At 42.3% G+C, this 24,774-nt stretch overlaps 2 protein-coding genes across 5 annotated transcripts; one reads left to right on the top strand and one right to left on the bottom strand.

Moving 5' to 3' along the window:
- Nucleotides 1-322: 322 nt before the first annotated feature.
- LOC311008699 (uncharacterized protein) lies at nucleotides 323-4,840 on the top strand. Of its 2 annotated transcripts, XR_014596550.1 has the most exons (3): nucleotides 323-366; nucleotides 682-4,405; nucleotides 4,451-4,840. XR_014596550.1 is itself a non-coding variant. In XM_084002522.1 (2 exons), the coding sequence occupies exon 2, from the start codon at nucleotides 703-705 to the stop codon at nucleotides 4,243-4,245; it is 3,543 nt and encodes a 1,180-aa protein (XP_083858648.1). In that variant the 5' UTR covers nucleotides 323-366; nucleotides 682-702; the 3' UTR covers nucleotides 4,246-4,840. The 2 variants fall into 2 exon arrangements, 1 of the variants encoding a protein (XP_083858648.1); XM_084002522.1 differs by having other exon boundaries at nucleotides 682-4,840.
- An 834-nt stretch (nucleotides 4,841-5,674) lies between these two features.
- On the bottom strand, nucleotides 5,675-24,711 carry ndrg2 (NDRG family member 2). 3 transcript variants are annotated; one of them, XM_084002558.1, is made up of 16 exons: nucleotides 24,574-24,711; nucleotides 13,331-13,413; nucleotides 12,790-12,831; nucleotides 12,034-12,139; nucleotides 11,835-11,955; nucleotides 11,247-11,309; nucleotides 11,093-11,153; nucleotides 10,759-10,845; nucleotides 9,957-10,013; nucleotides 9,754-9,857; nucleotides 9,631-9,669; nucleotides 9,481-9,532; nucleotides 9,350-9,397; nucleotides 9,228-9,263; nucleotides 8,294-8,345; nucleotides 5,675-8,183 (listed from the first exon to the last, which is right to left on the bottom strand). In XM_084002558.1, exons 2-16 carry the CDS (start codon nucleotides 13,400-13,402, stop codon nucleotides 8,020-8,022), a joined length of 1,104 nt encoding a protein of 367 aa, XP_083858684.1. In that variant the 5' UTR covers nucleotides 13,403-13,413; nucleotides 24,574-24,711; the 3' UTR covers nucleotides 5,675-8,019. The 3 variants fall into 3 exon arrangements, with proteins under 3 accessions (XP_083858684.1, XP_083858683.1, XP_083858685.1); XM_084002557.1 differs by having other exon boundaries at nucleotides 13,331-13,410; nucleotides 24,574-24,705; XM_084002559.1 differs by lacking the exon at nucleotides 24,574-24,711 and adding an exon at nucleotides 13,550-13,569.
- Between the last annotated feature and the right edge of the window lie 63 nt (nucleotides 24,712-24,774).

Below are 24,774 nucleotides of genomic sequence, written 5' to 3' on the forward strand. Positions count from 1 at the left end.
CACCAAGAAGTCCCGGTATTGTCAAGGAAACGAAAGAAAAAGCACAACGGGGAATTTTTGTCTGTCCGCAACAAAGGCTTTAACCAAAACATGGTGTGGCATTTCTATTTCTGGCGGCCGTGCCCCCATCCCAACCTCAGGTGGAGTGTCTGTATAGTCTCAATATTTGGCTTCACATTTGATTGTTATCTGCAAGTACAGTAAACTACTTCATTTCTAAGAAGTCCAACGCACAAACCGAAAGGATGGCGGGACATTCCCTCGGGGTGGAGCCACAAAAGAGATACTAAATAAGAACATTCAAAAGAAAAATTCATACCTCTGAAGACACACATCCCTCCTCACCCTTTTTCATCTTCTTACCAGGTGAGACCATAACCGCAATAATACGCATTAATGAAGCATTAATAACAAGCAAAACAATGGAGGCTCATGATGCCTTTGTTTCGATGCATGTTTTGTTCATTTACGATTGTCAGAGTAATAACACTGTACAGCAAACAGAATGACAACTGCTAATTATTGTTAAATTGTTGTGTAAACTGTAACGAGTAACAAATGTTAATTTATATTATCACAATATTAGTGAACAGCAGCTGTTAAAGAGTGTGGAAATTGTGTCTTATTTTCAAGAAAGAATTCTCTAAACCAATTATTATTATTTATTTTTTTTTTTACCAGATTTGAGTTTTTCCCCACAAGATGGCTGAATCTGACGAGGATAGCGATGTGGAATACTTTTTCAACAGACTCAGAACTTACCCTTCTCTAAGTGGCATGTCTCCAAACGACATCCACCAGAAGCTGCAGGGTTTGGTAACAAACATCCACTGGAGCCCAGCGGAAGCCACTGGCCTGTTCAATGCTCTCCTGAAGCGATTTGACTCGACGGCAAAAGACAGATCATATCTCTTGTCATGGATGATGAAAATGTTGCACCGCGTGGAGATTAATTACATCACTCCCGGTTGGAGGAGTCAAAACAAAAAGACGCTCGTCGAGCTGGTCCGAGACGAGGCTGTAACGGACGAAGACCTCGAGAAGCGTTTGGCAGATGACAAAGAAAAGCAACTGGACGAGATTCTCGAAGAAATTCGTCAGCAAAAGTTAAATCAAATAGACGAAAGCCTTTTAGCCGAGGTGAGAGACATTGTGTCATCAGTCGCACCACTTGTTAAAGATCCTACTTTGCACAGTGACGCAGCACAGTTGAGTGACTTGAAGGAAGTTTTGCTGAAGATCTGTCTCGCAGCGAAAAAACCTCACTTCATGCCACGACTGACGCAGATGGTGAGCTTGTGCATTATGGCTCTTTCCAAAACGGGGCGCTTAATTCAGGTCGGCACCGGAGAGGGGAAGTCCTGTATCGTGGCAATGTTTGCCGCCTTTCGAGCCATGAGAGGAGAAAAGGTAGACGTCATGTCCAGCTCATCGGTTCTCGCAAAAAGAGATTTGGATGAGTGGCGAGGCTTTTATGGCACTTTGAAGATCAGCGTAGACAGCAACATAGACAAACCAGACGAGGAATTGAAACGGTGCCACGAATGTCAGGTTGTTTACGGTACTGTACATGACTTCGCTGCCGACTGGCTTAAGCAGCGCTTCTATAGGAAGGACATATTTGGGCAAAGAGCATTCAAGTGTGCAATCGTGGATGAAGTAGATTCCTTGATGCTGGATAAGGGTCTTCATACTGTCTATCTAAGTTGCGACATGCCGGCTTTGCAACACCTCAATCCACTCCTGGCATTGATATGGACCACTGTGAATCAATGCAGAAAGATTGGGACAGAGACGATTGTGGGGCAACAACACCCCTTCCATCAAGTCGTGCTTAATAAAATAACAAAGCGCAAAGACGTTGACCAGTTCACCATCCTGCAAATGGCGGAGGACGCAGGTATACTGGCAAAAGGTTCAGTCAAGGACCTGAGAAAGAACCTGAACCTTTTAACTGAAAAAACAAAAAATGTTACGGCAAACCAGTTGGCAAAGTTCTTTAAGACGGCAGAGAAAAGATTCCCATGTTGCCAGTTTGCCCTGCACTGCATCAATGGTGGATCGGTAGAAGAACTGAACAAAAGGCCCCGAAAAGAAACAGCCAATCAGCGAAGGGTCCCGTTGCTGTTAATCAACGGGGGCTTCTGTCAGTACATGTATCCTGATACAGAGAGTGTGCTCGGAGGCGCGGAGGCAGAAATAAAACACGCTCTGCAATTTACGCCTTGTGAACTCAGCAAAGATGGACTCACCTGCTACATCCCGGGCTTCCTTTCACATTTGGTCGACTCCCAACTAAAGGTCTGGATTCAAAATGCATTCGTGGCAAAAACCATGACAAATGATCACCAGTATGTCCTCGAGACACACGGGATAGTGCCTGTTGACTTCAGCTGCACAGGTGTTGTTGAAAACAATACGAAATGGTCAGATGGGCTCCACCAGTTTATTGAAATGAAACATGGGTCCAAGCTGAGTGACATGACAGCCATCACAAACTATATGTCTTATGTTGGCTTGCTGCAAAAGTATGGAAGTCAGATATATGGAATCTCTGGGACTCTTGGCCAACAAGCAGAGACGGAGACTTTGCAGAAAGTCTATGGAGATATCATGACCTGTCAGATACCTTCGTTCAAACGCAGAAAGCTTTTTGAGGTTGAAGGAGTGATCACAATTAATGAAGATGAATGGATTGAGACAACTTGTGACGCCATCACCGCCCAAACCAACTTTACTCCTTATAGGGATGGACGAGCCGTGTTGGTCATCTGTGAGACTATCCAGCGAGCAAAAGTTCTGCACCAGGCTCTAGGAGAGAAAGTCCAGAAGAAACAGCTTTACATAAGCAACAACATGGACAATACTGCGATCTTTGCCAAGAAGCTTGAAGCAGGAGAGGTCATTATAGCAACAAACCTTGCAGGTCGTGGGATGGACCTTAAGGTATCTGACCAGGTAAAGTCAGCTGGAGGTTTGTTCGTTGTGCAGACCTTCCTGCCGAAGAATGCCCGTGTGGAGGCACAGGCATTCGGCCGCACTGCTAGACAAGGATCTCGTGGATCTGCTCAACTCATCGTCTGTGCCAACCATCTGTCAGAACCCCTCAAAATGATGGCTTTAATGGGCAATCTTCAGTCTTCAGTCATGAATATGATTAATTTCCTTCCACTTTTTTTTGCGATCCAATTGAGGTCTTATCAAAAAGGCCACGGCCATGAGCAATCCGACAGAATGTCTTCAACGCTGTCAGAGAGTTTGACTGCAAACTCCAATTTGGGGATGAAGACAGTTAAAAAGGTCAGAGATGACTTAGCGGCTAAAGAACTAGCTAGCTACTTGGAGAGCGATATCCCAAAGATAAAGGAGAAGGAAGAGCTCTTCGATCAGTATCTGCACACACTGGATGAATTGTACAGAAGCAGTAACAACAAGCCAGAAGATTCGGATTTGTCTGCACTGAATGAATTTTGGGGTATGTGGCTAATCACAAACTTCAATGAGACGGATTCTATCACAGACTTAAAATGCAAACTACATGAAGACCTGGAAACAGCCATGCAAAAACTCAGACAGAGAGAATCACCCTCATCAAACCTGCACCACTACACTGCATTCGGCAATGACCTTCGCAAAAAGGGACAACTTGCAAACAGTATCAAGATGTACACTAAGGCCATAGAGGAGGACCACTGTTGGGCAGCAATTGCATATTACAACCGTGCTTTTGCATCTCTAACCAAGCAAGGCAAGTATCAGGATCTACACTGCATTAATGAAGTTCTGGGAGATTTACAAAATGCACTGAGATCTGTTGAGTTCTACTGTGAACAGATTGAAGCCACTCAACGATACGCCACACAAGTCAAGGACCTCCACGGTGAGCAAGTCACAGGATTTGACAGACACATGAAGACCAGACTTGATATGTTTCTGTGTTTCAAAGAGAAGATTGGTGAGGCCATAAAGAAGGTTGAACAGGCCAGAGATTTGAATGGGACTGTAATAGTGAAGGAGATGTCAGTCTACCTCCTGGCTCCAGGAGAATGTTTTCAGGCCTTGAACCTTGCAAATTCTCCAACCAGCTACAGAGAACTTCTGACAGAGTTCCTGGTCGCCATCCGTTATCTGCCCGATGTTGTCAATGAACTGAGGTTTCTTAAATCTCTGGGTCTGACACATTTCTATACCTTGGACATACAGTTCAGCTTTCTCTCAAGGATACGTAGGGCTATGAAGCTATAAGTTTTTCATAAGATGGATGGCATCAGTACTTAAGCAATCTTGTTTTTTTTAAGAAGTGACACAGAGGGCGGAGCTAAGTGCAACTACGTAAATAAGACATTTTTAGCAGACCAGAAAGGTTTCAGCTTTCGTGAACTAAACCTGCTGTGAAAGGGTTAAAGTAAGACGAAAACACGGAGCAATCCCAAACTGGACAAGGCTGTAGCAGCGTCCTGTCAACCACAAGGAATTCTATTCAAGCTGACTTTTTTTTTTTTTTTTTGGCAAGAGGAGTCACCCCCTTATGGCCAGTAGAGAGAATGCAAGGTTGAGGCACAGCATTAACTGCACTCTTTAGAACCATAGGTTGCCCCCTGATACTGACAGAACCTAAAACATACAAGTCAGAGGTAGAACAAGTTTCAGGTGATTTTACCATTTCACCAGTGTTAGGGTACACAATATACATATGACATACATATAAGTATAACATGATGTATTTGTCTATTGTCAGTTCAATTGAACAACTAATAATCAATGTACTTTTTATTGTACTTTAACAAATATATTGTGCAATTTTAAAGGTTTATTTGTATGTATACACACACACACACACACACACACACACACACATATATATATATATATATATATATATATATATATATATATATATATATATATATATATATATATATATATATATATATATACTGTATATATATACTTTTTTGAAACATACATCTGACGAAGAAAGTTTTTCACTGAAGGCTTATATTTTTGGAAAGCTACAAAATAAATGTGTTTTATTACAATTTAAATTTATTTTGATTCTGTATAATACAAGTCAAGCTCTCATTTGAAAAGATGATTATTGTCATTTAAAATATGCATCACTGCGCTGGATTTACATGTGGTATCATAAAAAAAAAAAGTGTAATAAAGAACTCGTATGATTCGAAGGTAAACTTTGTTTGTTTGTATTTGAGGTGTAATGAAACATTCATGCTTGTTGTTCAAATAGACACTGCAGCATGAAGGCCGAACGAGGGCTCAATAGAATCAGTGCATTGATTACAGTGCCACCGTGTGGCATAATGTGGTATTGAAGTGGAGACTGGAGTCATGAAAGTGTCATTTGTTCAAATAGTCCGTTATAGTGAGGTTGTCTGGGGCAGCTAGTTCAACAAAAGGTGGAATTCAAAATAAAAGTAGCGTTAGCTCGTTAGCAGCGCATTTTGTCAACCCACAGTGCTGTAGCCTCAGGGTAATTAGCACTTGTGCTACTCAGTTGAAATGCGCTCAGTGCTGCCGCCAATGGCCACAAGCCATATTGCAGGTTTGATCAGTACAAACGCAAAATCCCATGTGAACTTTTACCTGAGCAAATGGCAAACAAAAAAGTCAACATTTTTTGCAAATGAAGACAGGACACAGGAGATTTCTTCTTAAGCTTTTATTAATATTTAAGTTTGCTTTTTTTTTTAGGATGTTCATTGTGTTACACAGAGAAATTAGCCACACAAGCAAAAACTCATTTGTATCTCTTTACCTTTAATCTTTTTTTTATTATTATTATTTTAATTGTTAATCATATTATTCTCCCTTATCAGCTCTAATGCTAAAAAAGTTACACAAGAACTATCACACGGTTAACTTGTGAGCACATCGGGACGGTAAACTAACACTTCAGAAAGATAAAAAGAAAAACAAAATGAAAAAATGGAAGAAAATCCCAAAATAGAGGGGGGCAAGTATGATTGAAGTAAAAATTAAGAGACAAAAGACATCATGGACAAGCATTTACAATCACACAGCCCTGCTCAACTCTCCACAAATAAGTAATTAAACCTTTTCCCTTATTTGGCTATCTCCGTTTCTCAGCTCCACCCATTATCCCTTATTTGGTAGATGCGCTATTGCTTGAGTTTTTAATCCAAGTCCGGGACTAAAGTGCCTAAAACATGGCGGCAAACCCTCAGGTGGATTTCACGTCTCGCACAAATCTAAATAGCAAAATTTGCCTTCTTAAATGCTGACTTTCTGAGCGTTTTCAAAAGGCTAGTTCTGTTTTACGTGAGAAGCGACGTAAAAAATACTGTCGCCCCTGCCGCCGTCAACATCTCCCAAGTATCTCCGACTTTCTCGCCACCGTCGTCATCATCTGTCCGCCCTTCATTAAACAGGTTACGGGGGAAGGACCACCGGAACGGCGACCTCCAACTAACTCATAAAATTATACAGATTAAAAAAAAAAAAAAAAACACTTACAAATGCGTTTCCTTTTTTAAAAGTAAAATGGCTACGCGTCGTAGGGCAGTGGTTAGCTTTGTGTCCAATTTGGATTAAGTGTGACCTCATGCCCTCGTTTTTTGAGGCTTCTGATTGGTCGTTTCGAGGCGCAGATATCGGCCGATCATTTACTGTACATACAATGTTTTTTTTGTGCGTTGGCAGTGAAGGGGCTGGTACATTGTCATCGGTAAGTCACAAGGGGGCTTCGTTGGTCTTGAATCCAAATTAGCAAACCTTTCCCACGGAACCGTGGTGACCTTTGACCGCTGATTGTGCTTTACGGGATACGAGCGCTTCTTCGGACTCACACACACACGCAACAATCACAACACTTCTCTTGACCCTCAAATCGCACAGAAACTCAAGTATGCTAGCTGGGTTTGTCAGGAGGTATCCATGCACGGGCAAGGCTAAGAGATTACAACCCAGATGAGAAACACAGTGATCCCTTCTGGCGACGCGCCAACGCCGAAATGCAATATCCATGCTAGTTGGTGTTGGTGCCGCCAGCTGTATTGGAAGCGCTAATTTAGCGTGCGATTGGTGTTAGCGATAGCTTAAGCTAACCCCCCTCGGTCTCATCTATGCTTAAGGAAACATACACATACCAAAAAAAAATAAAAAATCCCACAACTTTGCAGAATATAAAAGAAAAATTATCCAAAAGGGCTGATTCCAGGCATGCAACTTCCAAGTCTAGAAAACATTAAAAAAAAAGCTTCCTACCTACCTCCAATAGGGGAAAACAAACATGTAAGAGACGGTTGGGGCGGATGGAAGACAATAAACGACCTAGCGACACCGAGGAGGAAGTAGTCACTAAAATGCCTCTCACTGGCTGCCTCTGCATGACTGTGCCGACCAATCAGCGGCTCCGGGCCGAGGCAGGTTTTACGAATGAGAGAATAAAAAAAAATCTGATTAAAGAAAAAATTCACAATTAAAAACTAGTTTAAAAAGTAGTAGACACACGTTGCTATAAGTATCTCTGCTATAGTAGGTTGTTTTTTCTTCTTTTTTTAATCTATCGGTTTAAACTCATTGTGTAATAAAGAGAGAAAGTGTTTTTTTTTTTTTACATTATCATCATCAACAACATAATCTTCAGCATCAACAACAATAACAGATTATTACTATTGGTTAATGCGAGGTGTGTGGTCTCTATGGGCCTCTAAATTAAAGGGCGCTATTGGCTGACAGAGGCTCCAATAGAGAGGGAGGGAGGGAGGGAGGACTGGCGGCCATTCCTCCCCCGCCTGTTAATCTCTTCTTGTCTATATATTCGTTCTTCAGCTGGAAGGCTTATATACATCTCCCTCCCTCCCGTCCTATTCTGCTCATGTTGGGGGGGAATGATGGGAGTTTTATTAGTGACAAATAAGTAACCCATTCGTCTCATTTCCTTCATAATCATCACACTTCATCTTTCCCTTCCTTCTTTATTTTTCGTCCTCGCTCTCACTCACGCTCTCTGGCTATCTTATTTCTTTCTTCTTCCCTTCAGCAAGACACCTCCATGGTTTGGGAGGGGCTGGGCGGCATCTGGCCGCCCTGCGAGCCCTGCGACAGCGTGCGGGAGCGAGAGCGCGACCCGTCCATGGAGTAGGAGGAGGAGAGGGAGGTGGTGCGGGAGCGCGACAGGCGGGTCATGCAAGAGGACGCCACTGCAGAGAGGACGAAGCGGGGAGAAGGAGATCGTAAAAATTAGAAATCAGTAAAAACATTAAAAGGATCTACATTTTTATTATTGTTGATGCATGAGAAGTCGACTTACTGTAGCCCATTCCCTGGATGAAATACTTGAACGCCTCAGTCAGTTTAGCAGGCTGAGAACACAAAGAGGAAATAGTTAAATTACAAATTATTATCGTGGGACTAATTAGTCCAATTTGGCTACAATCACTTAGGACTACAACTCCCAGAATTTCTGCTTTTTGGATTGTTTTGACTCTCTCTTTTTTTCTCATCTGAAAAATCCACAAAAAACAACTAACCCCAACCCTAATCCTAAACCTAAACCTTAGCCAAACCTGGCTAAATGTATTTATTGTATTTATTGTATGTATTTAATTTATTTAAAAATGTGTATTATTATTTTATATTTATTTTTTTACTTCTACCACCACCAGATAAATAGGCTAGGGCAAAGAAACCATATCCTGAATTAACAAACCCCAACTCCAACCCTAACCCACTAATCTTAACCCTAATCCTAATCCTAACCCTAATCCCAGACTTTAGCCAAACCCTTATTGCCTGGTTTTATTTCTTCAAACAAATCCGCAATCATTAGTATATTGGAATCAGATAATGTCTTTATGAGTATGATGTTTTTCTTTAGATATTAAAATATAAAACTGACAAAAAATGTATATATATTTTTTTATGTATTTAATTTAATTATTATTTTTTTTATTATTATTTTTTGCTGCATACCCCTCTGACACTGGGTAGTTGCACCTCTGCTTCCAGATGACATCATTTTAAGGCCTACCTCAGATCGAACCGAAGTCCATTCAGAAAACGAGCATTTTAAATGTTGTTTGCTTGTCATCTTGCAGACAGACCTAACAAAGCACGACTTCTGACTTTTTAAAATCAACATCATGATGTCGCCATTCCGGCATCCTTTTGTTGCAATTTAATCGCAGTGAAATTGTTTAAATTTGTGTGTGTCTTGCTGGATAAAGCGAATAAAGCGTGGTCACCTGGGTGAGCTGAGGGAGACCGCCAGCATCCGCCATCTGTGGACGACCGAGAGAAGAAGTGTGTAAGAACGATGAGAAGTAAGAAAAAAACAGATGAATCAAAAGACTTGAAGGTGAGTTACTTTTAGAAATGAAGTCGTTGTTGGGTCCATTTTGCTGTTGCACTCCACCTAGTGGTCAAAGTGGGAAAAACTTAAAGACTTCTTTGTCCATTAGGAGACATTTTAGACTAATTTAAGACCTAAACACTTACGGCAGCATCCTCATAAGGAGCCTGATCGCCCACCACCAACATCACTGGACACCTGATGTGGACAGAAATAAACATTAGAAGAGCGATTGACAGGTTTGTATTTTTTTTTAAAGTTAAAGAAATAAAGATAAAAGTTGAGAGGGGGTTTACTTGAAGGTGCTGCTGCGGTCGATGTTCAAGTCTCTGCGACTGGAGGGGAAAAAGAGGATTATGTCATGTGTCACCTGTTGCGGACTACGTTTGTGTGTTTGTGATGTCGGCAGGAGCGTTCACCTGTTGTAAGTCTTCCAGAAGAGCTCTATGTTGGCGATGTTGGAGGCTTTGGAGATGCGCTCTCGGTGCGACTGCACCAGATCTGTGTTAGACGACAGCTCCTCCTGCAAGGGAACGAGACCCAACACAAAACCACAAAATGAGGCAAAAATTAAATAAGCCATAGATTCAGGTATTTTTTTGTTGAATAAACATATTGTTACCTGACTGAAGAGGTGGGAGAGGATCTGCTCTGTGAGGGAGGACGTCACTGAGATGAGCTGGAGACGAACCAATGAGATCGTTTAATACGAGGAACAGTAACCAATGCTACTCTAAACTTAAATTGATGGAGGAGTCGGGTGAGGAGCAACTTGATTACAATACCAAAATGTATATATTTTATATATGTATATATTTTTAATATTCTATTTAATTTTAATTTTTAATTAATTTATTTTTTTAAGAAAAAGAAAATGATGTATAAATGTTGTGCTGTATAATGTCCTCCATTTTAGATTTCAATACAAATTTTAATTAAAAAAATACCAAAATGTATACCGGTATATTTTATTTTTATTTATTTAAATTTTATTTAATTTTTTTAATTTATTTTTTATTTAATTTATTTTTTAAGAAAAAGAAAATGATGTATAAATGTTGTGCAGTATAATGTACTCCAATTTCAATTTCAATAAAACATTTAATTAAAAAAAAATACCAAAATGTATATATACATTTTGGTATTTTTTTTATTACTTTTTAAAATAAATATTTTATTGTTTTTTAAGACAAATTGCAACATTTTGATGTGGGACATGTTTTGTCCCTTATCTCAAGAATCAGTGATATATTTTATTTATTTTATTTAAATTTTATTTAATTTCTTTCATTTATTTTTTATTTTTATTTAATTTTTTTTTTAAGAAAAAGAAAATGATGTACAAATGTTGTGCTGTATAATATACTACTATACGATTTCAATAACAATTTGAATTAAACAAATACTAAAATGTGGAGACCAACCTTCTGGGCAGCCCAGTCTATCCATCCTCGGGCGTTTGTGTCGATGTTCACCAGAACCAGACCTTCCACCGAATCTGGGTTTGCAAGCTGACGGGGGGAAGAAAGATGGATAAGATGACAAGCAAAACATCACAAGAATGTTTACAGATTAATTAAGTCGTCAAAAAGATGCTCATGATTAAGTCCTATTTAACAATAAATGTATTTTCTTTCCCCCACAAAATAGCTGCTACAGCAACTGTCGTGTTTCGCTGCTCTCTGATAATTAAAACAAGATGTCGTATAATAATAAGCTGCTGTCAGAACACGAGAGATTAAAAAAAAAAACACTCACCGCAAACTTGGAGAGGATGTACGCTCCCACCCCCACTCCCACTCCGATCACAGTACGGAAGCTGGCGGACGGAACAGGTTAATAACACATCTGTTCACGTGTTTAAATGTTATTTAACTTGTTATTTTCACTTCAACATAAATGGTTAACTCACTTGAAGAACTGCAGGACAGAGGGGATCATCTCTGCTACGGTGTCCATGGACGGATACTGGTAACTACCAATGATTATATGAAAACATCACATTTTTTATTTTAAATATATACACCGCACTCTTTGCTGTCTCAGCAACAAAACAAAAAAAACCTGAAATGACTGGAAATGACTGTTTACTTTACAAAGCGTCTTTTATCCCCAGAGATTTCAGAATAAAGGGAATAAAGCTGAAATTTCCAGAATCAGCAGTGGGAGAGAAGGGTCAAAAAAACAAATCGAAATCCTCCCGAGGCTGTAAAATAATCACGCAAGGACGGGAAGTGATGGAGATGTGCAGGATGGGGGAGGGGAGGGGGGAGGAGGGTATGAAGTGCGTAAAGAGAGATTTTCTTTAAACCTCTGACGAGCGTATTGGAGAGGGAGATGTGAGAGATGGGAAGTATTTTTGGAGGAGATTAGGTTTAAGCCTCTGCAGAAGATCGTTTCCGTTTCTGAGAATTTTACTTTAAAAGAAAAGGAAACAGGGTTACTGCAGGCCGACGGGGGAGAGAGAGGGGGAGGGAGGGAGGGAGGGGGAGGGGCTTACCCGGCCGGGTAGGCGGCGGCCCCCTCCTCCTGACCCGGGGCGTCGATGTGGATCAGGGTGAAGTTCTTCACGATCTCCTGCATCTCCTCGAACTTGAACAACGGGGAGAAGCAGCTCTTACCTGCCGGAGAGGAATCCATGAGACATGACTCAGCAAAAAAACAAAGGCAGAGAGAGAGAGAGAGAGAGGGATACTCACTGTCCAGACCCACGTCGTGGAAGGTGAGGATGGCGGGCCGGCGGGTGGTCCGCGTGCCGTGCAGGGTCACGTGCAGAACGCCGTGGGGGGTCTCGATACTGTGCTCCTGGGACACAAAGCACAAACATGAAGGGAAAACCCCCAAAAACAACATCTAGACTCCTTCAGTCACAAACATTCTTCTTTTGTCCCCTGAAAAGGAAAAAAATACAAATACAAATCACTTGCTATCAAAGGACGCTGTATAAAGTTTGTACTTGTTTTAATAGTTGGCAATGTGTCTTCATTTTAAACTCAAAATCACCAAGACAGCGATACCTGGCCTTCAGGTATTGAGTCCTGATCTCATACTCATAAGGTTTATGGGTTTATATTTATTATTTAAATAATAAATTCCCCCCAACAAAACAGAAATCCCAATTCAAGTGTAAACCTTCTCAATGGGACAAGAAATTGAACAGGAATAATAATAAAATTCCAGTATGTATTATGTAAACGTAGAACTGAAATAGATAGAAGACACCAGATCCAGATGTTTGAGTCATTATGAGCTCAACGTTAAATGTTTCAAGTCCTTTTAGTTTCTATACAGTAGATTTAGGACACCTGGAGATATAAAAGCTCAGACAGGACAACCGTCCTTTGTTTAAGTAAGGCTTCAGTAGGAAGTTTATTTAAACTGTGTGTTTTGACATTCAGATCAGTTTAAATCACATGTTCTTCATTCCTGACTTGTATGGTGTCTCTGACTCGTACCTGTCCCTGGTCCAGGAGTATCCTGGCAGCCAGCTCAGCATCCTGGGAGAAATAAAAAGGGCTTGTTACAACAAGACTTGTGATGATACATTTCTTTAAATGTCATTCTAATGGAAGACAAGGACAACCCGAAACCATCCGAATCCCGTTCTGCCCCATTTCTGTGATGTCAATGATTCTCAGATTTTCCTTCTTTTCTTAGTCCTTCTACGTTAAATGAGGTCTGGCTCCCTAATTAGCAGCAAAGCATCCAGATAAAAGCAGCAGAGGAGCTCTTCACAGGAGCAGCTCACTGGATGTCATATAATATAAAAGTATACTTGTGTGTGTTTGTTAAACTGTGTTGTATTCCCCTGTTTGTCCACCAGGTGTCAGCAGTCTGCAGCTGTGCTCAGACGCACACACGCTTGGATACGTGTATATCTGCATGCATGGGAACTAGTAGAGTGTGTGTGTGTGTGTGTGTGTGTGTGTGTGTGTGTGTGTGTGTGTGTGTGTGTGTGTGTGTGTGTGTGTGTGTGTGTGTAGCCTCATCTCTGACCTTGGCGTCGGCCTGACCCGTCAGTAAAGGCTTCTCCTCCGTGATGGCGATCTCCTGCATTTCTGTTGTCATGGTGACGCCTCCTGGAGGACAGGTAAAAAAAAAAAAAAAAAAAAAAAAGTATCATAATCTACCTGTAACTTAACAGACACCTGACACTGCTGTGAGGGAACACACACACACACACACACACACACACACACACACACACACACACACCAAACGATTGAATACAGCTCTTTTTTCTCCGGGGCTTTGTTTGAGCTGTGGGACCGTCTGAAAGTTAATTAGTAATTAGTGCTGGAAGAGAGAGAGAGAGAGAGAGAGAGAGAGAGAGAGTTGGATTGTGGGCCGGGAAAAATAAAGTGCTAGAAGAGAAGGAGAGAAGAGGGGGAGGGGTGGATCGGTAGATGGACTCAATAAGAAGTAGACGGAAGGAAGTGACCATATTTGGTCTGCAGAGGAGCGACGGGTGGATCTGATGAACAAAACCGGGAGAGCAGTTCCCTGCAAAGCTGCTAACAAAATTTGCTTCTTAGTAGCTAATAGCACTGGAAGCGACCTATCAATCAACAGGTAAGCCCCGCCCCCTAAAGCATCCCCTGCTTTCTGGTCTGGTGGACTCTAAATGGACCATAATGTACTAAAAGAACATCATGCTGGATTGAAGAAGACTTGATGATACATCAAGTTTTCTCATAGACTTCCATGCAATCGGACCTCTCTCTTCGTCGCCCCCCTGAGGATCCAGTTGGTAAAAACATGGCGACACATGTGAGACCTGAGAAGGACTCGAGGGAAGGAAGGACGGGGACAAACGATAACGATGAAGTGAAGGAGAGAGAAAATAACCTGCTTTGTAATGCTTTTATCTGAGGAGGGTTAGCGGAGCGTCTCCTTTATTTTCACGCCTTCACAGCCACAGTGTGTTCACAACCAAGTCACAATACGTTCTCATCAATCCTTCCCATCATCCTCGGCTTCCTCACTCTATAATGTCCTCGAGCAAAGAAATAACATGTGATTTAGTCGACTTCATGGACGGACGCAAAAGCAACACTTCAATTCAACATTAATTCAGCAAAAACAATATGTATCAAATATTTCTCAGTGGAAAAACAAGGTAATCCTTGTCCTAATTCATACATAAATTATAAAAACATTTAAAAAATAGCAACATTGTGTGTCTGTCCTTTGTAACATGATAATTCCTGGATTTAAAAATCCAATAAGGTCACTATGACTCCAGAGAGCAATCCAGGAAAACTGAAGGTGTTTGCAATACATACCACAATATCACATATTCCTTCAATATATTCCTACATATATTCTTTAAGTCAGCCACTATCATGTTTGAGGGGATATAACTATTACTATAAACTGCTTGTATTCTAATCTCCTGTTCTCCTCCGTCCATCTTTTATCCGACTGCTGACATTTGGTTTGCGTTTCCTCCGTTTCCATCTCACTGCAGCTCTTTGTCTCATTTCTTGCGTTCCTGTTTTTTTTTTTTTTCTCTCTCCACCCAACAGCAAAGTGAAAAGAAAAACCAGACAAAAGAAACAGTTCTGCTGGCAGCCTCTGTTATTTGCTCTCTCTGCTGCCACCAGCGTTCGCAGCTCTGAACAAAGCGGCGTGCTCAGACTCCCGGATACACAAACACACCCAGACACATCAGAGGAGTAAACGCCGGGCTTTAAGGTCGGAACGTTCCACCTGTGGCGTCCCGGGGGGGGGGGGGGGGGGGATATAGGTGTGGATGTTGAGACGAAATCTAAGCTTTAACATTGTAAACTCTGAGCGAGTAGAAACATGTATCTAATGTGACCTTTAACCCTGTTCACTTACTTAAACTTGCATTCTTTCTAACGGCCAGCAGGGGGAAGCACCTCTGGTCAAAAAGCTTGATGTATTATCTCAGTAAACATTGTAAACATGAGTTTATGGTCTCAATCTCTAGTTTCAAGTCTTCTTCAATCCAGCATGATGTTCATTTAGTACATTATGGTCCATTTAGAGTCCACCAGACCAGAAAGCAGGGGATGCTTTAGGGGGCGGGGCTACCTGCTGATCAACAGGTCAGAACTCTTTCACTGTGCGTCTTCAGAGTTAATTATAATCTTTCCCTTCTCCTAAAAGTCACCCTCATGTCACTTCCTGTTGCAAAAATAAAAAATAAACACACACACACACACACACACACACACACACACACACACACACACACACAGAGACCCAGGTGTCGAGGTCACAAACACTCAAAGGACCTGGATCTGTTCAGTGTCCTAGTAAATCACGTTAGTCTCACACCTGGGAACCGTGATGTCACTTTCAAAATGCAAACAGATGTTGTTGTTCAATAAAGCACTACGTGTGATTATACGATGTCTAGTCAGCGCTAGCTATCCGCTACCATTTACTCTTGTAAATCAACCAAGAAGTTTCGTTATCGGAATGATCGTAAATATCGTCTTGAAAAAGCTGTTTAGTGAAAAATAGAGCAAGATTTAAAAAGATAATGTGGTTATTTATTCTTTATTTATCCAGGAAGTGCTTTATCAATGACTTTTAACCGTGGCCCATCCCATAATTTGTCCCCACCTCCTTCAGCATATATGATTTGTGTATTATTTCCTCTGCTGTAGCATATTGAGGCAGCAGCTTCCGCCTCTTATTCAATTACATCTGCGTTAACCTGGTTTCCACACGGAGGTCAGCGAGGCTGCCTCTCATCATATGAGACAGTAGAACTGATCGAGTTTCATGCGACTGTCAAGAGGCCTTTTAAAGGAGATGGTGAAAGTGTGTTGAGATATTCAAAGTGTTTGGAAGCAAATTAAACAGTGCGGTTTCTCCGATAAAGAAACAAACGTCACTTTGTCGCCCGGAGGGAGTAGTGGCTTTTTAAAAAGCTCCACAACAACAACAACCGCCACTGTGCATTTCTAAGTATATCCACCCTGCAACATCGGGGGGGTTCGTCTGCTCCTAGGTCTGCTGGACAAACGCCTGGAGAGAAACGAGGCACATCAGCCGCCATGGCGACCCAGAGAGCAGCCAACACCCCCTCTCCTCTGGAAGCCAGTTCAAACCTCCTGCTTCCCATGGTGTTGGATGTGGGCGTACGTGGATCGCTCCGGCTCTCCACCCCCAAAAAAAGGAAAAAAGACAAATGAAAGAGAAGCTTGTTTTCGTCTCTCAGCAGATCACTTCGGCCTCTTGTCTCCTCAGAACCCTCCGTCCTCCATCACTCAGCAGCTCGCCGCTTCTTTTCATTCTCAGGCCGCCTTTTATTCCCTCCGTCGTGGTCTCACCTCCACCCAGACATCCAGTCTCTCTCTCTCTGTCTCTATCTCTGTCGGTGAGGTGAGTGTGAGAAAAAGGTTCACTGCATCCTCATAACCATCATTATGGCTGTACGGTATATTCGGTATTTTACATCCTGAGTTTTAGTCGTTTTCTTGTTATTTAGTTTAATAATCTATCGTTCAAGTTCCATTTATCAGTCAAACTAAAATCAAAATTAAATTACTGCGACTCTTAGAAAAATAGCCTTTTTTGCTTTCTGAGTGGTAGCTACTTAGCTTAGCTTGCGATTTTCAAGATATTTTCCAAGAATAGGAAATTAATCGTACAATGTTGGGTTTCCACCAGAAAAGAACAAAATAAATAAATAGATTTAAAAAAAAATCTACGTCACTACATTGAGAATAGCGTCCACCTTAAATGTCACTCCACCTTAAGTGAGCCTGAGCTGAAGTCGTTGCTACCTTCAGGGCTAAATGTCTTTCGGGTCTCGCAGCATTTATTCACTGACAAATAAACTGATCGTACACTACGCTGCTAAAGTACTAAGATTACTTTAACACTTTGCCGTAAAGTTTGCCCCAAAAACAAATTCTATTTCCAGCTTTTCAAATATGCTAATTTGCACATTTTGTATTTTTTAACGTTACTGCATATTGACTTCTGGACGGTCAGGAGAAGCTAGTTTGAATTGACGCTTAAAAAACTTGTGAAGGGCACGAAGTCACACAATAACCAAACCGTTATCAAATTCAATAACGGCATTCATTCCTTAATGGCGACTTCCAGGAAGTCTAACAGAAAGAACACAGCGTCCAGATGACAATTTGCCGCCTCTTAACGTCTCGTGATGGCCGAAACGGTCGCGCCTCAAAAGCCGCGAGAGCGAATCAATGTGGAGCACGACGCGAAAAAAACACACACTAATTACCTCATCTGATTACAAATGTACAAAAAGGCTAATTGACTTTCAAGCTCGGGTGCATTTATACGTGGCAGCCTTTTGAGCTGATGGAGATAAATGGTCCCGTGATGTTGAGCTGATTGCAGACAAACGGCTTTTCTTCAACAGAAACACTCAGCTTTAGTAAAACTCTATCTATGTGTACTTCCTGTGTATTTACGGCACACAAATATACTCTAATCAGCAGCTCCATTGCTTAATCTTTACCTGAGCGGGTCTGCTGGAGCTGCGGTTGGGCAGTTTGCTGCCCTTGCTTAAGGGCTTATTCAAAGGTTTTGACTTTTATGTATAAATGTATCATATTGAAGTGTTTTTTGTCTGTAAAATACCCAAAAAATAGAAAAATATGTACTTATTGTTTGCCTGTTTTGCATTATGACCAGAAGTAGGGATGTGGCCACTCGCCAAATATTCCGTGTTGCTGTTTTCCTATTTATTTAGCGGTGGACGTCCATCATGGCGGATAACCCCGCTGCCCGGAGACGTGTGACACAACCGCAGACGACCCACTTCGTAAAAATGCCGGGGGCGACACCGTCACCCCGATGCCAACGTGCTGATTCGCAGGTTATTTTCTGGCCGGCTCAGCTCAACTCTGCCTGTGGATCTATTGACAAACACTTGTGATTATGTAACTGTGCTCCGCCAACAACACACACACACACACACACACACACACACACACACACACACACACACACACACACACACACACACACACACACACACACACACACACACACACACACACACACACACACACACACACACACTGAACCTCTGACAGCACCAGACTGGATGCACATTTGGACACATTTAGGTCACTTCGATTTAAAATCACAGCGTAGAAAAAAAATTGCACCACACTTGTCGAGTTGTAGTTAATTAATTAAATTTAAAAAATGAGATACGTCTCCGAACATCCATCCCGAGACATATGAATGGAGTTTGGGCCGAGCGTTTGTCTATAAATAGGGTGTTGTGAAGGCCTGTTTGGACTCGTGGGAACAGACAGGCCATTGTGGTTCCTGGCCTATCTGTATCTGGCCTCCAGCCATCGGGCAAAGCACCGAGAGCACACACACACACACACACACACACACACACACACGCACACACACACACACACACACACTCTAGATGCTAGCGTATGAAGACTAATCTCAAACACCTACACAGTATAAAATCCATACACTCTGACCCAGATGCTGTTACGCTCTAGTACACCTACACAGAATGTCAGAAAAAAATATTTCTACAAAGACAAATATGCTCCATCTACTACAGTCGGCCAAGACGATAACAATCCAGATCTACGAAGATGCACCGAGGCGTCGCTGGCAGGGTTATTCCGACTAGACTGATCTCGAGCACCTACGCGGGGAGCGACGTTGGCCAATGTTCTCCTCTTCACTGTACAGACGGTAAAAATAAATCTGTGCTCACGCTGTAAAAAACCTGCACCGGCGTGCAAAGAACTTCCATGTCCATATCTATGTCATATTCTGGTGAACATTTTATTGATGCTGCACCAGATTTTCTTCCTCCTAAACTGGGAAATGTAGTAAAGTAAAAAGATGCCAGTCTGTAAAACACATTTCAGCTGCGTTCTCTTTGGTTCCCGGCCAAACAATTGGTTTTTCTGTTGCCAACGAGCAACAAATCACAGTGTTTACTCTGCGCTCCTCGTTTGGTCTCTGGTGTCACGTTCGCCGGGTTTCAACACACTGAGCTGAATCCACTGTCAACAGAGAAGAATCAATGTTGCTGTTGCCGTCAACAGAGGCGAGTGCAACATTAGACGACGTTAGTGACAGTAGCTGCACTCGGGATACGACCGGAGAGTGCAAGTAAAATCCAGCAGGGATCAATGCATGCTGTTTTTGAGGGCTAAAACTCACTTTTATGCTCATTAAACAGTAAATGTTTAGTCTATAAAATAGTATAAAATTGCTCTTTAAAACCAAGGTGACATTTAGTCCAACTAACAATCGAAAAGATATTCGGTTTATTATAAATAACAAAGAAAAGCAGCAAATAATCAAAAGCGCGAGACACAGAATATTCAGCAAAAGTGCATCTGAACTAATAATTGGCTGATTGGCAATGGTGTGATTATCAATTCCACTTCAAAGATGAGATTCCTACGAGATATATTTCGGACAGGTGGTTTGCAGAAACACTTTGTGTAACTATGGAGTTATAAAAGACTAAATACGATAAAATAGGCACTTTTTTTAGCCACTTGCCATCAGAGAGTCAATGTTCAGCTTTGGTCTCCACCAACTGAGACACGTATCTGGATCATTCGCTGCTAAATGCTCCGCTTTGTTTACCGATCTAAACAAAACAACATGCTGAAAGACGTAAAAGCGCCCCATCGAGCTAAAGGCAACTATAGTTGGCCGATAAACAACACCTTTCGCATTTTGCACAATCGAATCATCAGAAAAATGTATGCATTGTACGTTCCTGCAAAACACAGTGTACATTGAATGTCGACATTTCTCAACCACAAATGTTTCTTATCAGCCTCGTATCACGCTAGTAGAAACGCACAATGCTACATGGTTAACTTCGTAAACCACCTTCGTTAGCTTTAGGCAACAAAAATACTTGGTTAAGGTTTGAAAAAAATATCTTGTCCTAATGGAACGTAAAGTAACATCCATAACAACAACTGCCCTTAACAAACTTTCTTATGTTGAAATGTACGACTGGACATGAGAATCGGCCTCCTGGGTGAAAGTCCTGTGTTTGTTCACCACATTAGTGAACATTCCTGCTCGTCAGACTTGTTACTATAGCTACTATACCACGTAACTTGACATAACTTTGATCCATATTTAATATATAATCCTTAATCACATGTCTTTAAAAACGCACACTCTTATTCTCTTCTCTCTTATTTGTTTCAGAAATCAGAAACGTTCATGCTTGCTTTCCAGAAGCAAACTGATTAAAGTGGCTTCAACCGCTCTCCTCTGGTGTAAATGAACAGCGACACTCAAACTGAAGAGGCAATTAGGAACCGGCCGACACAAACACCAGCACCCGAAAAACACCATCAAACACCACAACGGAGTCCGTGCACAACAACAATCCTTCACATTAAAATCAGGCCGAGACGCGTCGCCGTTGTCCGTGTGAACCCAACAGCTGGCGAGCACTTAGCGTGAGGAGTTCATCTCGCCATCGACACCTCGACATAAGGACAAAGACTATTTCGGCAGCAGCCGGGATGAGAGCAGCATTTCATTCCCTGATATTCTGGGACCTGAATCCACCTCCAAATATAAATAGCTGTTTACTGGCCTAGTTTACGCGTACGCAAACATTAATCTAACTCCCGACAGTGATATTGGTGTCTTCTGTTTCATAGCAGCTATTCTGGCAATCTTAAAGGGCCAACACATGATGTTTAAAGCATGAACATGGCAGAAAACTGGTATTTGCTATGTGAGACTTTCCCCCTGTGTGTCTTGTTATTCAAGCTTCTCTTTGCTTTGTTGACAAAACCCTTGCCAGACACACCTTTTAGTACATGTTCATGCCCCACTAGCTAACTACTGTTCTCATGTGTCAGATTCAGCTGATTATAGTTAACAGTCGTAGATAATAGTTTGTACGTTTAGCCGGCTTGCACCGTTAGCTATGAGCCACGTTGAGAGCCGTTTAGGGGCGATCGAAATGCTCCCAATCTTGCATCTTAAATGTCAAGAAATCGGACGATACTTTCACATAGGGGTAAGTACTGGCAAGAACCTCACATTATGATACCTATCAGGATACTTTGGTCACGATACGTATCAGGATATCACGATATTGCGATAAAAATAAAGATGAAAACACAAGTACCTGTACATCAGATGATATTGATCATAGGACAAATTGAGTCAAAACTATTTCATTCAAAACAGATTGTTTAGTTAAAGTGTTGTCCAACTCTCCACATGTGAACATTCTCCACCACCAAAGAAAGAAACTTTAAAACCTCCCACTATGTGCAAACCTTGACCACCGACGGGTCAAACATATCGTCTTTCCCTGGAGTCAACACTGAGGGATAAGCAAACACCGCGGGAGTAAATGTTAATATTGGTAGAGTCAACAGGCAAGGTGAGAGTCCCAATACGCTCTAGTAACTCCTCCCCTCCACACCAACACCAAGAGCACAGGAAGTGCATTTGTGCTTCGGCAGATGGAGCAAATATTCAATGACAATGTGAAGAAAAATGCGTGGGGACTTTGAGTCGACTCCGCCTGGAGAGCAAAAGGTCAAACTGTCACTGGAAATCTGACTGAACACGGGCGATGCCCGACGAGGGTCGCCTGTAATGAGGTCAGGTGGGTCAATAGCAACCATGGCAACAGGTTCAATGATGCCGAGGCAATGAAACATGAGGTTAACAAACACAGCCACACATATATATATATATATATATATATATATATATATATATATATATATACTGTAAATGTGAAAGTCAAATGCATCATCAAGTCGTCCGCTGCTGGATGTTTGTGTTCAGAAATGTCTGCCGCGGTTTAATGATGTCAACAAGTTGATCTTGGATTATGAGTCTGACCGGGAGGATGTAGCTTCAGACCGCAGCGAAGCCGTTCCAGCTGCAGAGTTTATTTTTGTTCCCGGCGGACGCGCGTGACACGACTCCAGAAAAAGAAGAAAAAAAAAAAAAAGTCAACAACCCACAAACCACCACAGCCATTCAAGGCAACGCCGTCCTCGCTACAACCTGGGTCCGGGTAATGCAGGCAGCTGATTGGATCGTGTGCCACAGGCGCCCTTTTGACCTTTTACTGTATTGAAAATGATATTGTGTGTTGCATTATTAATTATTGTATTGCTTATTGGTGCTTTTGTTTGACAAATAAGTCAATAAAAAGTAATCCACTGAGCACACATCTCTGAAATGAAGAGTTACACAACATCTGGGGGAACTGATACAAAAAAAAATGCACAGCGGAACAACTTGTTCTCCTGACCTCTATAAATGCCCCGGGGGTTTTAGATTCATGACAGTGGAACAGATTGGAGATGGAGGGGGGCTTTGAAGTGGAGAAAGACGTCTTCACACCAACAAGGCTATCAGCTCGCACACAGCGAGGCGACGGAGGAAGAAAGAACGAAATGAGCGAAAGAGTTCGAATGATCTCAAAATAAACGTTTCAAGTCATTAAACCGTCGTAAATGTGGCCATTTAGAGTTAAATTATTAATTGGATAAGAGGTGCAAGTGGGGTTTTAACGCTGCAGATGCTCCCTGTGCTGCTATATGACTCAATATATATCTTCCTTCTGGTTCTGAATGCCAACTTGACAAATTAAAGTTGACATATGGGAACTAAGTGAATCTCAAACCGCCAAAAAAACACGCATTTTGGTGAACTGGCCCTTTAACTTCCCTGCGTTTCCAATGTGTGCTACTGAACATTCATTTGTAATAAACAGCCACAAAGATGTAACACCACACCCACCAGCATCTGTGTGTGTGTGTGTGTGTGTGTGTGTGTGTGTGTGTGTGTGTGTGTGTGTGTGTGTGTGTGCGCGCGTGTGTCAGGCTCGTGGGGAAACTGTGCGCATCTGTATTTGTACGCATATCTGTACTTGTGCGCGCGAGCATCAAACGCATCCACTCGTCCTTCATCGAGACTTGATGGGGACGCGTCCAAGTCTGAGTGCGCGTGTGCGCGCGCGCGTTAACAGCAGGGGCTCCACTTCACTTCAGACAGAAACAGCGAGGCCGCGATTCTCTCCAAACGCGGCATGAGTCACCGTACGAATCTGCGCGCGAGCTTTGATTGAGTGCGTGCAGGCGCGCGCGCGTGCGTGCGTGCAGCTCGAGGCATAGTGAGAAAGCTGTGTGTAGACAGGGGAAGGTTTGTGTGTGTGCGTGTGTGTGTGTGTGTGTGTGTGTGTGTGTGTGTGTGTGTCAGGATGATATTTCACCATTTACCAACCGAATCTTTTTCAGGGTTTTTAATTATTATAGTGTTTTATATTTATTGTATCCAGCCAGCACGAGGTCAGTGAACGACACACACACACACACACACACACACACACACACACACACACACACACACACACACACACACACACACACACACACACACACACAAGGGACACACCTCCATTTGACATTGACACAATTAACATCCCATCCTCCTCCTCACAACACCCCCCCTCCCCCTTCCTCCTCGCGACCCCCCAAAACAAACCGTCCTATCGCGATAATCACCATGAAATCACTGCTGCAGCTCTGTGGGGGACAGAGACGATGGAAGACACGATTTGGATGGATGGATGGATGGGGGGGGGGTCAGGTTCCCGTATGATTCAAGTTCATGCGAATGTCACTGTTGCCCTATATTTTTCTGCAGGAGACCCGGGCATGGCATTGAGCTGTCAAGCCCGGGGTGGTTATTGGAGTGCGTGTGTGTGTGTGTGTGTGTGTGTGTGTGTGTGTGTGTGTGTGTGTGTGTTGGGAACAAAGAGCCGCTGGCTATGCCACATGTGCGCGTCAATAACACGCACTCTCCCTATCAAGCACCCATGCGTGCAACATTATATTTAACTCCTCTATTTATTTGTTAAACTCACATTTGGATGTGTTTTTTTTGCGCACCATGTTTCTGGATTTAGTCAAGGAGGGAAATAAAGGGAGGAGGAGGGAGGGGGGGTTGAGGGTGGTGTTGAGGGGGGGGGGGGGGGGGGGCACTGATTACTTTGACATCGGTTTGCATAATGCAACGCTAAACAGAGTCCACGTTGCACATTCCGACGCAATACAAACATGTATTCCTCCTCCTCGTTTTTGTTCTTTGCTCCTCGTTGAATGCACAATGACAGACTGGCGACTCCCTCACTTTCTCCAGGAGGGGAAACAACAACAAGAACAAAAACACCGCAGCACGATCATGCTGGTAGAAAAAAAGGGGGATAAACTCACCTTTTTTAAATCAGTAGATGGAGGGAATAACAAAAAATCTTCACAAAAAAGCAAAATGTATATAAATAATGCAAGTCTCGTTGTCCACTTGCAGCGTCTCGTCTCTCCAACCTCCCCGCTGATCTCCTGTTATTTCACTTTTCTTCCTCCACCTCCGTGAGCCTCCTTCCTCCGTCTCCCCCCGTCGTGTTTTGTTTCTCC

Source organism: Eutrigla gurnardus, assembly GCF_963514095.1.
Source record: "Eutrigla gurnardus genome assembly, chromosome: 23".
Lineage (NCBI taxonomy): Eukaryota > Metazoa > Chordata > Actinopteri > Perciformes > Triglidae > Eutrigla > Eutrigla gurnardus.

What these genes read in the sequence shown, in the direction of transcription:
- LOC311008699 (XM_084002522.1), top strand. Translation starts at nt 703, where the DNA reads ATGGCTGAATCTGACGAGGATAGCGATGTGGAATACTTTTTCAACAGA.
- ndrg2 (XM_084002558.1), bottom strand. Translation starts at nt 13,402, where the DNA reads ATGACAACAGAAATGCAGGAGATCGCCATCACGGAGGAGAAGCCTTTA. An exon ending in GCCGCCGCCTACCCGGCCGG is followed by an intron (nt 11,310 to 11,834) that starts GTAAGCCCCTCC and finishes AATCATTGGTAG; the next exon opens with TTACCAGTATCCGTCCATGG. An exon ending in ACATCCTCTCCAAGTTTGCG is followed by an intron (nt 10,846 to 11,092) that starts GTGAGTGTTTTT and finishes TCCCCCCGTCAG; the next exon opens with CTTGCAAACCCAGATTCGGT.